At 39.6% G+C, this 14,310-nt stretch overlaps 1 protein-coding gene across 5 annotated transcripts in view; it reads right to left on the bottom strand.

The window, feature by feature from the left end:
• The window catches only part of GNAL (G protein subunit alpha L), a 176,258-nt gene that overhangs the window by 5,126 nt on the left and 156,822 nt on the right, over positions 1-14,310 (bottom strand). For all 5 annotated transcript variants that reach the window (XM_083518706.1, XM_083518709.1, XM_083518705.1 and 2 more), the window contains 6 exons: positions 5,931-5,985; positions 4,744-4,817; positions 3,561-3,619; positions 3,202-3,322; positions 2,701-2,831; positions 216-283 (listed from right to left, as the gene is read on the bottom strand). In XM_083518706.1, coding sequence (XP_083374832.1) covers positions 216-283; positions 2,701-2,831; positions 3,202-3,322; positions 3,561-3,619; positions 4,744-4,817; positions 5,931-5,985 — 508 coding nt within the window. The remainder of the gene's footprint in view (positions 1-215; positions 284-2,700; positions 2,832-3,201; positions 3,323-3,560; positions 3,620-4,743; positions 4,818-5,930; positions 5,986-14,310) is intronic.

Below are 14,310 nucleotides of genomic sequence, written 5' to 3'. Positions count from 1 at the left end.
AAATAATTCTACGTAGCTAGACAAGTGACCAGGCATTTTTTCCTGATTTATAAAACGGGGACATAGTTGATTAATATTTAAATAACAGCTGGATTTCAAGCTGCTACACATTTTCTATAACTTTCAAAGATTATACTAAAACTCCTTTCTGGTCAAATGAGTTTATCGACAGTAAATTAACACAGCCAGTCAATGTTTTTTAAAGTGTGACTTACTAAAAATTCATCCCGGATAAAAAACTTTGCTCTTGTAACTTTGGGGTCTTCTCCTGCATCTGGCGTTGCTGTTAGGAACATTAAATAAAGAAGTAGTAATCACATGCAGATACAAAAAAACAAAGCATGGTTAAGGCAGATTAGATAAGCATGGACAATTTACTGCCTTTTATGTATCAGTAAAATTTTATGGCTAATACTGTCAAACGTAAGAACATTTATTAACTTCATTTCACACACTTAATCCCCAGAAGTCCCTGAACAAGCAACATTCCTTGCAATAGTAACATTTAGGTACATCATTATCTACAACTTTATACTTTCATCATTGTAATATACATCAGCTAAAATATTCCCATGTGGGCAAATGCTCTCTGCTCTCTTGATTACCGTCTAACCAGTGGTGACTGGTGCTCATTGGACCAGTAGGGCATAACGCAGGGAGGCCAACAGTATAGGTAGAGCCAGAGCCAGGGGCAGGTAGAGACATTTGTATCGGTTTGCCTCCCTGCTGAGTTCTATAAGGGCAAAACAGTCTGAAGGAGGAGGAGGAAGCAGGCAGCCTTTAGGGTGGTTGTGAACAGGTTAGGAGGGCTTCGCATCAAGGTAGGTTTGGTGGGGAAGTGCCCTAACACAAAGCAATAGGGAGAGGAGTTGGAAGAAAGGAATTGCTCAACAAAGCAACAGTTGTCTGAGATAGGAAGAATAATACACAGAACGCATTAACATTTAAACAAGTAGAGGATTTGCTCCCAGGCTATCTTGGTTGTGGCAATGAAACCTTCATACATGATTCTCATCTGGTGTAGTCACATGGAATGCTCAGTAGTTCAAGGAGCTAAGCAGTTTTCAGTCTAGCTTCTCTTGAGTATTTGTTACTTTGTCTGGTGGAGTTTGGGAAAAGAATCTGGAAATTAAGAAACCCAAAGGGCAGGAAGTCCAGAAGCAAGAAGGCCAATGAAATAGTGAAAAGCGGGCAAGGGAGTGAGAAAGATAAATATGAACAAAAATTAGGTAGAAAATGAGATAAAAAACTTACTGAGGCAAAGGGAGACTAGAGAAGGGCTCTGAAGGAACAGTGCTTAAGATAATGTGGAAGAGTAGAGGATTGTTAGCAAGGCACCACAAGGGCAGGGATCTACAAATCTGACCTTGGTAGTCAGCCAAAATTTGTGCCTGCCAGTGACCCCACCCCACCTCTGAGGGAAGTGCTGGGTCTTGTTTCTGATATCGTACTGACCTTCACTGACCTGCAGAGGCATTCTGAAATGTGGGGACATGGGAAGCTACTATTTGTCCATGTCAGTATTGCCATCGTTGACAGGCAGCAGTTATCCAAAGCTTCAGACAGAGGAGTTTTTCTAGTCCTACCTTGAGATATTAGTGATTGAATCTGGAACCTTTTGCACTAGAGAACTATGGCCCTCTGAAACTGCATGCAAAGTCAGGAAAGAACTACCTTTCTGAGCTCTCCAAGTTTGGGAAGAGGAAGGGGTTTATCAAAAAGGTTGTCTGAGGCAGCAGCTGTTAATTGCTTCTGTCATGACTACCGTATTTTTCGCACCATAGAACACACTTTTTCCCCTTCAAAAACGAAGGGGAAATGTGTGTGCGTCCTATGGTGCGAATGCAGGCTTTCACTGAACCCTGGAGAGTGAGAGGGGTCGGTGCGCACCGACCCCTCACGCTCTCCAGGCTTCGCGGACCTCTCCGCAAGCAGCGGGACAGCTCCTGCTGCTTGCGGAGAGCTGCCAGCATGCCGAAGCCTGCGCGCGCTGAGAGCAGTGCGCCCAGGCTTCGCGGACCTCTCCGCAAGCAGCGGGACAGCTCCTGCTGCTTGCGGAGAGCTGCCAGCATGCCGAAGCCTGCGGATGCTGAGAGCAGCGCGCCCAGGCTTCGCGGACCTCTCCGCAAGCAGCGGGAGCGCTCCCGCGGCTTGCAGAGAGCTGCCTGTTTGGGGGCTGGGGTCGGGGGAAGCTCAACCTTCCCTCGCCCCAGCCCCGCGCCTGGGGGGGAAATAATTTTTTTCCCTTTATTTCCCCCCCCAAAAAAACTGGGTGCGCCCTATGGTCCGGTGCGCCCTATGGTGCGAAAAATACGGTATGTCAGAGCTGCACAGGGGACTGGCGTATCTTGTCAGATCTTCTGCTCAGACCTGCTGCGGCAGAAGTAGTGGGTGCTACTGAGATCCCACCAATCCTCAGGATAGTCTGCAGCTCAGCCCAATTGCTGGAAGTTTTCATCACTGTTTCCTCCTTCCCTGTTGGTTTTCCTCTCCTAGGTGACTGCCAAGCAAGGCCACACTTCCATCTGAGCTAACCAGCCTATTGGTTGTCTAAAGGTTTATTAGTGTTACTTGGAACAAACTATATCTTAACTTCTGCGTTGATATATTTGCTTTGATATATATGTGTGACATAACTTTTGACATTAAAGGAGACAAAAGATTACCCTAGCTACTTAATCACAAGGTAGATAAACTCACCATCTTCAGGTACAGTGTAACGTGTGAATTCAGGAAAATAATCTTCAATTTTAGACTTCCCTGCCAAGACTTTTTCAGCCAGCATATCTTGTTTATTCAAAAACAAAATGATAGAAATTGTCCGTAACCACCTGCAAAGACCCACATGTTAGAATAATCTCATACAAACATCATTCAGTGTCCTAATTTCCAACAGCAGCTAGCCAGTTGCTTCTGGCAACACAGAAGCAAGGCAAGGAAGCTTGGAAGCAGGGGGGCCGACTTGCCCCCATTGAGGGGGCCTGGCATCTCGTGATGCGTCCTGCCCCCGCCTGCCGCACCAGTGCTCACTCAGTGGTGGTGGGGGGGGGGATGGGGAGCACAGAAAGTGATCTTCACTCTCTGCGTATCCCATCCCAGTCTGGTGTGCCAGTGCTTGCCTGGTGGCAGCAGAGGAAAGATAGAAATGCTACATACTGTTCCCCCTCCCAATATAGTTTCTCTGTTGTATGGGAATTTTACCTGTTGTTCCAGATACTTTTGAAGAGGTCCAGGGACTCCCGTAATCTGTTTGTGTTGTTATCTTCCCTTATGACCATGTTGTAGCTGCTACAGGCCACGACAAAGATAATAGCTGTGACATCTAGAGGAGAACAGAACACCCAGAGAATAAGATTTTTACTGTGTTGCGTTCACTGCCACAGTAAATAAACATGTTTTATGATGGTATTTATATAAATGCAATCTAGGATATACAGACAAAAGGGTAAAGATTTCTGAAGGTTTAGAAACTCAGATCAATCTAAATTATGTACACTTACAACATAAAATAAGGGGGCTGGAAACATTCTTAGAACACATAATGTGAATATATTGCTTACCGTTAAAACACTGGATCCATTTTCTTCTTTCATCTCTCTGACCACCTACATCAAACATGCTGTTGAAAAGCCAGAGGGTGTTACGTTTTGGCATGCACAAGGAAAGTTACACTTTGCATGCTATGTTGTTAAACTTCCAAATGAAATGGCAGTATTTATTGCATGAAAAAAGGGACATTCCCTCAGCTTCCCGAAAATGTTTTATTTATATACTAACAGATAGTTGGGGAAACACAGATCAGTTGTGAAGGTGGGGGGGGGGGGAGTCTGGCTGAGAGTGCAAATTTACAAACATGTCTCAAAGGCAAGACCCAAAATGCAACAAGAAAGTGGGCCAAACAAATCTACTGAGAAAAAGGGGAAGGATCCTCAAACTCAGGCACAGGCAAACTCGGCCCTCCAGATGTTTTGGGGCTACAACTCCCATGATCCCTAGCTAGCAGGACCAGTGGTCAGGGATGATGGGAATTGTAGTCCCAAAACATCTGGAGGGCCGAGTTTGCCTGTGCCTGCTCTAGTGATTCATAGGACAGAAGGAATTAACTTGACATTCCTACAATAGTTTTACAAGGCTGGGAAAGTTATTCAGCTTTACTAGAGTTTTATAAGCACTGTTTAGAATGTAATCATTTTGAGAGGCAGCATATATTTTAGGCCTAAGAACATTCCAGAATATACCAAAAATTTCAAATGGGTAAAAGTATTAAAATGGTTCATTGGGAATGCTTCATTGCTGTAGTCAGACTAGAAAAAAGTATTAACAGCAAACATAGACTAGATGTTAATTAAACTTCTCTTTGTAGTAGCTATCATTGCTTTTGTAGGTATCAAATATAAAAATTCAAAACCCAGGGATTTTAATGTGCTATTTGATTAGGACTCGAGAAATAACACTTCCGCTCTTTCATTATCATTATATAAAGCCTTGGAAAGACTTCATCTGAAATTTGAAAGTTCAAGGACCATAATTTTCCAAAAGAAGTAAATAATCAGCAATGGCTTGTGCAACAAATGGAGCTGTTGTATACGTTTCAAGCTTTGCTCTTCTCTTGTGCAATCCTGTTGCAGCCCACAAGATTATTTGAAAAAAAATGGTTCTATAATTTTTTTTGAGTCAATTTGGTCGCCTCTACTTTACCATAATGACAAAAATTACAGATTACTACAGTACTAATGTACTTACTGAAAGTTTACTTTATCTACTTGGAATCTTGTCTCAAAAATCCCCGATGTCAAAACCCTACACCTCAAGAGATCCTGGAAAGGAAAAACAGAATCAGAAGCATGTAGTCTTTTGGTTTAAAAATGCACTTGTTTATACTAGGAGTACAGGAGTAGCCAACGTGGTTCTTCCAGATGTTTTGAATGACAACCCTCCTCACCCCCTGACTCTTGGCCATTCTGCTGGGTCTGCTGGTAGTTGTTGCCCACAACATCTGGGAGACATCACATTGTCTACCCTGGACTATACAATTTTAACTGATATATCAACATTTCAGGGCAACTGATGCACAATGTGAATTGACACAACTGTTTCGTCAGCTGGCTCTCTCTTCTCGGTAACTTCTCAAACTGCACAGTTCTTACCATATCTGGCTAAATTCCCTCTGAAAAGGCATGCCTCTGTGTCTATGCCAGACACCATGATGGCACGTGCCTCACAATCAGCAGTGAAAAGGTCTGATGTGTTTTGCTTCTTGGGCATCAGGAAATGCAAACAAGGTCGGGCGATATTTACTTTTTGATACTGGCGAGGATCTGAAGACCTGCTTAGAATCAAGCAAGGTGGAACTATTTTACTTTTGTTCTTTGAATGGCTGCTTCCACCCCACAATACAATAAATTGTTTTTAATCTCTCCCCCCCCCCCCCGCTTCAAAAGCAGTCTGCCACATGGCATGGAAGGGAAAAGGTTAAAGCCCCTGTTGTTCACAAAAACTAAATTCACCAGTCATGGATGAAGGACTAGAACACTTCAAAAAATGATGTGCGTTCTTTCTGTGATTGTAATCTCTGAATTTTAAGGAAGCAAACATGACAGAATTAACTCATCCTTCATCTGAGACATTCCCCCCCCACCTAACGGTTTAAAATTAGTATATTTAAAAGTAAATACTATGGGTTGCATCCAGTGGTGTCTGTGCACTCATGAAACAAATCTACCAGTAGAACAGGGACGGAGGCAATTTTTTGAAGCCTGTTGAGCAGGTTTCAGTGGCATAGAGCATGCAAGGGAAATACCAGACACTGCATTCCTGTTCCACTGACAGTTTTATTCTCTCAGCAGATGGACACCACTGGACACATTTTTTTAATAAAAGAAATGAAGATGGCTTACAGTTCACAGCCAGTTGTTTCCCACTTTACTCACCTGATCTGTGGGTGTGTAATCAATCAGACTGACACTGTCTATTCTTTCTAGAAAGCTGAAAGAAAACACAGCTGTTAACCATGGAAAATCTAATGTATCTAAAACACCCAATAACAGCTGCCTCATCCCCACTATTATTATGATACATATGGGGGTAATCTAAGAAACATGGTTAAAGTTGCAGCCAAAACACCATTTATCCAATACTTTTTACAGTACAAGGGCCCCCAATAAAAGCCTATACAATCCAAATGTTGGATTAATTACCTGTCAAGAAAGATGTAAAAGGTGATATTCAGAACTTTAAAAAGCTAATGCAACAAACAAAGAAGTTTAGGCAACCACTATAACAACCCTGTGGATGTGCATGGTTTAGTGTATCTCTGCAGAAACAGTGCAGCACCTTCGCTTTCTAAAATACAAACTTTTAAGAATTCATCATGCATATTTACTGGCCATCTTATTGGCCAACTAAGAAATTGAGTAGACCCCATTAAAATGGAAAGACTTGTCTACTGATTTCTTTTTTAAAAAATAAATTTTTATTGTTAAAATAATTCAACATTAATACACATACAAACATACATTTCATACAACATACCTACATACATACAACATACCTACAACATACCTACACTCAATCCCACAGATAATTCCCATCACCATCCACCACCCCTCACCCTTTGTGTTAGACTTCCAATCTACTCAATTGCAATTTATTTCCACTTCTATTACTTTCTTTCACACACCTTTAACCTAATTTCATACTTCTTTTTCTTTTACACATTGTTATCCATCTTATTTAATATTCCAATATTTGAAACGAAACTTGTTTATTCTAATAGGAGTTCTGATTTTTCGATATAGTTTTGCAAGTATCTTTTAAACGCCTTCCAGTCCCTGTCTGCCTTCTCTTTTGAGATCCTTCCAGTTTCTCCCATTGTTTTGGATATATTGTAGTACTCCAATAATTTGGCAAGCCACTCTATCTTTGTTGGTACAGTACCACTTTTCCAATTTTTCGCAATCAATAGCCTTGCAGCTACTGTTGCGTATAAATATAAGGTCTTGTCTTCTTCCTTTAGGCTTCCTGGTACTATTCCCAATAAAAAACCTTCTGGTGTTTTCCTAAATGAATATCTGAACATTTTTTTCATTTCGTTATATACTGTTTCCCAAAACTGTTTGATGTTTAAACAATTCCACCATATATGTATCATAGTACCTTTTCCAGTGTTGCATGGCCAGCAGACATCGCTACAATTTTTATTCATTTTTGCTATTCTTTCAGGTGTTAAATACCATCTGTGTTGCATTTTGAGATAGTTTTCTTTTAATGTATAACACATAGTGGATTTCATATCTTCCTTCCACAATTTTTCCCATTGTTCAAACATAATATTTTTCCCAATATCTTGCGCCCATTTGATCATTGATGCTTTAACCAATTCATCCTTTGTTTCCCACTCTAAGATCAAATTATACAATTTAGATATATTTTTTGATTTTTCTTGTATTAAGTATTTATCAAATTTTGATATTTCTTTTTCAAATCCTAACTTTTTGTCTTTCGCTAATCTGTACTTAATTTGAATATACTGAAACCAATCACTAATATGAGCTTTAATTTCTGTATAATCCTTTAATTCCAATTCTCCGTTTTCTTCCTTTAATACCATTTTATAGGTAGCCCAGTTTTCTTTCATATTTAATTTTTTCGCTATGACAATTTCTGCTGGCGATGCCCACCAAGGAGTTTTCAGTTCTAGGAGTCTTTTATATTTCTCCCATATTTTATATATAGACTTTCTGACTATATGCCCTAGGAAGCCTTTATGCACTTTGACTTTTTCATCTATTAGATAGGCATGCCATCCAAATCTCGTCTCTACTCCCTCTAAATCCAATACATCCGAGGCATCTAATTTGATCCATACTTTTAGCCAGGTCAGACCCACCGCATCATGATATAACTCCATGTCAGGGAGGCCAAATCCTCCTCTCTCCTTCTTATCTATCATTATTTTGTGTTTTATTCTTGGTTTTTCCCCTGACCACACAAATTTAGCCAAATCTCTTTTCCAATTATTAAAACATTTATCTCCTCCTAGTATTGGGATACTTTGAAATAAAAACATCATCCTTGGTAATATGTTCATCTTTATTAACGATATTTTCCCTAGTAAGGAAAGATTTAATTCCCCCCATATTTGCAAATCATTTTTTATTTCATTCCATGTTTTCCCATAATACTCTTTACTTAAATCTATAGTGTTTACTGCTAAATTTATTCCAAGATACCTTATTTTCTTTTTAATTTCCAATACTGTAATTACTTGTAATTTCACTTTTTCTTCCATATTTTTCACTAGTATTTTGGTTTTCCCATAGTTTAATTTGAATCCAGCTAATCTGCCATATTCATTTATACATTCCAATATTCTAGGTGTGCATTGTAGGGGATTTTCTGTTGTGATCATAACATCATCTGCAAAGGCTCTTAACTTGTATCTTTTTTCACCAACTACTATTCCTCTTATTTGGCTGTCCTGCCTTATTTTCTTTAATAGAACCTCTAATACTATTATAAATAACATTGGGGATAGGGGGCATTCTTGTCTTGTACCTTTAAAGATATTGATTTCTTCTCCAAATTCTCCATTAATAATAATTTTTGCTTTCTGTTGGTTATATATTGCATTTATACCTTTTTGGAATTTTTCGCCTAGACACAATTCTTTTAATAGTTTTTTCATAAATTCCCATGAGACTTTATTGAAAGCCTTCTCCGCATCGATTGAAATCAGGGCTGCTTGTTTATCTCTTCTTACTTGTAGATATTCCATTATGTCGATTATATTTCTAATATTATCCTTTATTTGTCTTCCTTCCACAAATCCAGCCTGATTTTTATGCACTATTTTTCCTATAAATTTTTTCAACCTGTTAGCCAATAATCCTGCATAAATTTTATAATCCGAATTCAACAACGAAATGGGTCTATAATTTGAGACAGATTCCAAGTCCGTGCCTTGTTTTGGCAAGAGCGTTATATACGCTTGAGTCCAAGAGTCTGGAATATTCCCCTTATCTACCGCTTCCTCTATTACTTCTTTTAGTGGGTCAATTAATTCATTTAACATTTTTTTATAGTATTCTGCTGGTATGCCATCTGGACCTGGGGATTTCCCTATTTTTAATTTTTGAATTGATTCCTTAATTTCTTCGGTTGATATTGGTTCATTTAAGAATTTATGGTCTTCTTCTGCTATCTCTATTAATTTATTTTTCTTTATATATTCCTCTATTTCTTCTGTTGGCACTTCATCTTTTTGATATAATTTTTTATAATATTTTTCGAATTCTTTTTTAATTTCTGTCATATCCCTTATTGTCCTCTCTTCTACTTTTATCTTATTTATTAATTTTTCATTTCTTTGTTTCTTTAATTGCCAGGCAAGGATCTTGCCTGGTTTATTTGCCCATTCAAAATTTTTATATTTCCAAAATTTGATTTGTTGTTCTACCTCCTGTTCTATAATTTTATTGTATTCTACTCTCAGTAATTTAATTTCTTGATTTAATCTCTCTTTATTTTTGCTTGCATAGGCCAATTTTTCCTTCCTTTTAATTTCTTCTAAAAGCTCCCCTTTTTTCTCTTTATTCTTATATGCTATTGAGTTTTGTTGTATGAAATATCCCCTAACAACTGCCTTCCCAGCATCCCACACTGTTTTTACATCTATCCCTTTCCTCCAGTTGTTTTCAAAATATTCCTTCATCAACTTTCTGGCTCCTTGTATTACTTTTTGGTTTTTTAATAGGAAAATATTCATTCTCCAACTTGTCTACTGATTTCAATGGGGCTAGTTTGATTAACGAAAGAGCTCACCTTTTATTTATATTTGTTGTATGTGGACCACTGCTTGCATTTTTTTGCTCAATTGTGGTATTTTGTTAATGCTTTTACTTGAGTTTTAAAATATTTCCCCCCATAACCTATCAACAAGATAACGTGGCCTGCATTATTTTAGATTTAGGAACCCTATGAATCCACCAAAAGGTTTATTTTCACAAGGGATACAGGGCACAGCTATAAGCATAAGACAGGGAAGAACCAAGACAAGGCTCCTAGGAAAGATGTACGTATTAGCAGGATTAGCCCTGACTCATATTACCTGAATTTCCAACACCTGTTGCTATGGCAACAGGCTGACTACCAGGAAATAAAAGTGTGGTGTTAAAGTTTTAAAGAAGAGCAGACATCAAGCAGAGAGAAGTGCTAGGTTATTTCTAGTTTACAGGAAATGAGAAGCTGTTGTTCATTTGCAGGCTTATACGTCTCTCCTCAATAAACCGCTTTAGTTTTGCAACAGCAGTAGCTAAACTGCAGCCTCCAGGTACCAACAGCCCCAGCTAGTGTGATGAAGCACCAGGAATGATGAATATGGAATCTCAACAAGATCTGGAGGGCAACAGATTAGACACACACAGCCCTCCTGGTTTAGAGGATAAACCTAAAACCTCTCTCTTTCCCAGAATAGTAGAGCTACTGTAATTTGGAGTGCTGGCTTGATTTGACTGATTTTCTAAGGCTTATGATGCCACTAAAACAGACATATAGCCCCCTTTCCCAATGTCATATTGCAGGATACAGTTGTGGAAGGATCACAACTACTCTGTGATTGGAGCTTCCAGGACATTTTCCTTTTGCTCAATGCAACTACAAGCACTTTAAGATTTTTATTTGGGCTGTGACACTGCTTTAAGCACAGCTGTTTCCCTGACTCCAATCACCTTTCAAAACTGCTGCTAGAGTGGCAACAGAAGAGGTACTCACATTGTACTGAGAGAAAAGAGTTAACTTCTCCCTCAGAACAATGGCCAGGATCCAAATTGGCAGGGATAATAGCAGCAGCTCTAAGTGAAAATACACAACATTTGGAGATCTGATCACAGATCCTCCACAGCATATCTATTTTGGCAAAATCTAGTGAAAGTTACAAGGCAAAGTGAAGATTTGTTTAAGGTTGGAAATGGCAAGGTACTTTGTACTTACTTCCATGCCAATCCCTCCTCTGCAAGATGAATGTCAACCCCCCCCATGCATAGTAACAGTGCAGAGGGATGGGCTTTTTGGTAGAAAGGCAATAGCAGCCTCAATGGGACCCTGACAACCTTCCTTCTCACACATAAGTATTTAAACCCTGTGCATGACAGGTTGTTCTAAGGCACTTGTTTTTAAACACACACTACCTTTATATGCTGCTCAAAAGTTCTCGTTGCATCAGATGTCTGATAAACTTCTAATGATAATACACCAACCATATGCAATTCTCCTCTTAATATATACAGGATATCTATGTTTGCATATGTAAAAAAATTAATTCCTTGTGCTTTTTCGTAAAATCTGAACAACACTTTACACTCAAACATTTATTTGTCTAGGCATGAAACCGCAGTAAACAGTGTTGCCCTTGACTGCCACATAAAAAGGCTTAACTGACTTCATACAGCTTTTGTGAGAATCCTACAGTTCAATGAAGTAGCACATTTTCTTAGAAATTAGTTGCACAGGGTTCAGTGGTGCTGTGGTCTAAAGCACAGAACCTAGGGCTTGCTGATCAGAAGGTCAGTGGTTCAAATCCCCGTGACGGGGTGAGCTCCCATTGCTCAGTCCCTGCTCCTGCCAACCTAGCAGTTCAAAAGCACGTCAAAGTGCAAGTAGATAAATAGGTACCACTCCAGCGGGAAGGTAAACGGCGTTTCCGTGCACTGCTCTGGTTCGCCAGAAGCGGCTTAGTCATGCTGGCCACATGACCCGGAAGCTGTCTGTGGACAAACACTGGCTCCTCGGCCTATAGAGCGAGATGAGTGCCACAACCCCAGAGTTGTCCGCGACTAGACCTAACGGTCAAGTGTATCTTTACCTTTAAATGTGCTTAGGATCATGCCTTAAACAGGTTTGCTACTTAAAAAAGTAATCCATCTCAACCCTTGGCCACAAACATTCCTTGCAGCAAAGTGAGCTGTTTGTCCAGAACATAAAACCTGGGAGAGAATTTTGAATCAAGTTATATGGCTGAGAAAATGGGAAGGACAAACAAGTCGATCCTGCCTGCCAACAGGGAACTTCCTTTCCCTGTGCATCTTACTGTGTTTTCCTTTACCACTTTGCTCTAACATGAACTAACACTGCAATAAACTGCCCAAAACAGCAGTAGTTAGAAGACTTCTGAATCTATCTTAAATATTTCACATTTGTTAAAGAGAAAAAGGCCAAGATGAACAATATTATTTAGCTACTGACATTATTATATCTATCTTTAGATTTCTAAGTATCTTTAGTAAGTTGCCTTGGAAACACATCTGACACTTTCTTTGACAAGCAATCTTAAAATTTATCTTATGTAGGCAGAAAACACAAAAGTGCAGATTTCAACCTGCACTCCCCCCCCCCCCATTTCGAAAAGGTTTGGAGCTAAGGTTTCACACATCAAAAGAAAATGGATATTTACTTGTGAGGAACCCCTTCTAAACTGCTGAAATTGAAAAGCCTGGAGCATGTGCTTAATACTACCACAGAAATCAATGTAATGTGAACCGTTGTAACTGTTTGGTGTGTGATTGATATGTATATAGATAGATAGGGAGAGAGAGAGAGAATTTTATAGAGAAAAGTAAGGCATGCTTTTTTTAAAAAAGACATGCATAAAAAGGATTTTTTATTTGAAAGCCCTAAACAACCTTGGCCCTGTATACCTGAAGGAGTGTCTCCACCCCCATCGCTCAGCCTGGACACTGAGGTCCAGCGCCGAGGGCCTTCTGGCAGTTCCCTCACTGTGAGAAGCAAAGTTCCAGGGAACCAGGCAGAAGGCCTTCTCGGTAGTAGCACCCACCCTGTGGAACGTCCTCCCATCAGATGTCAAGGAAATGACTAATTATATAACATTTAGGAAACATCTGAGGGCAGCCCTGTATGGGGAAGCTTTTAAGGTTTAATGTTTTACAAGGTTTTTATATATGTGGGAAGCTGCCCAGAGTGGCTGGGACAACCCAGTCAGATGGGCAGGGTACAAATAATAATAAAAAATCCTAATCCTAATCTCAACATCATCTTTACTATTGAAAGAAATCTTAATACAATTCCAGTAGAAACAGTAGGTTCCTTGTGAATGATTGGTTGTTAGAAACATGGTACCTTTCAAAATGCTACCAAGACAACAATCTTAGACACCAGCCTTGGGGAATCCTTAGCCTGCTGGGCCTAATTTGCCTGGTGTATAGGACTGTTTCAGGCAGCCTTTTGAAACGTACCATGTTAGGAACAGATGTCCAGTGCTCCACTCAGCAAAATGAGCATTAGGGGTGGCTTACCACATTTTGAAGTAAGTACAGTGGTACCTCGGGTTAAAAACTTAATTTGTCCCAGAGGTCTGTACTTAACCTGAAACTGTTCTTAACCTGAAGCACCACTTTAGCTAATGGGGCCTCCCGCTGCCGCCGCGCCGCCGGAGCACGATTTCTGTTCTCAACCTGAAGCAAAGTTCTTAACCTGAAGCACTATTTCTGGGTTAGTGGAGTCTGTAACCTGAAGCGCATGTAACCTGAAGCGTATGTAACCCGAGGCACCACTGTAATACACGTTACCATCTAATGAAGGCCCCTTCTGCAAAACCATTAAATTCAGAGTCTAAAGTAACTGTACCACTGAAAAGATGACCAATCCCTATCTGAACTCTACAGAGACGCCATATTATATAGCCTTTCTATCAGGCTGCGGCAGAGTTGGGACTGCCGGGTCTCTATTGTACACTCTGCTGAAAAATCAGCAACTTTTGGCTCCTCCTTTCTTTGAACTGTTTCTATTCCAACTGGTTCTTATAAGAACTTGTAGCTAATAAGATGTGGCTGAGGTTGGATTTTCCTTCCTTCTCCACCGCCCAATCCCTTTCCTTTGATTATGGATTATAACAAATAATTTGGTCACATGGACAAAACATTTGGTCACTAGAAAACTGCATTTAAAGTTCATCTCTGCTTTCCCAAGCATCAAACACCCTTTTCATTATACTTTAAGCAACCTGCAGAGGGCAGCAATTACTAAACAAAATGTGCAAGCTCACATTACATTTGGGCAAACAAGAAAACTGCATTCTAAATAGTTTACACCTCTGGTTTTCAGTCTAGTAAGGTAACAAACACCTTTAAATGGATTCAAATTCTAATAGCCATTTAAAATAAAATTCAGTTTATTTGTTGTAACCTATTTATGTAACTGTTAAAATGGGTAACTCATGTTACATATAAGGGACACAAGTTTCCATATCTCAAATGTGAAATTAGAGTTTTAGGAATTTGTCCGGAAAGTATTTTTTTG

Source organism: Podarcis liolepis, assembly GCF_965112155.1.
Source record: "Podarcis liolepis genome assembly, chromosome: 8".
Taxonomy (NCBI): Eukaryota; Metazoa; Chordata; class Lepidosauria; order Squamata; family Lacertidae; genus Podarcis; species Podarcis liolepis.
Note: the sequence above shows the minus strand (reverse complement) of the source record. Positions and strands in the feature narration are given on the sequence as shown.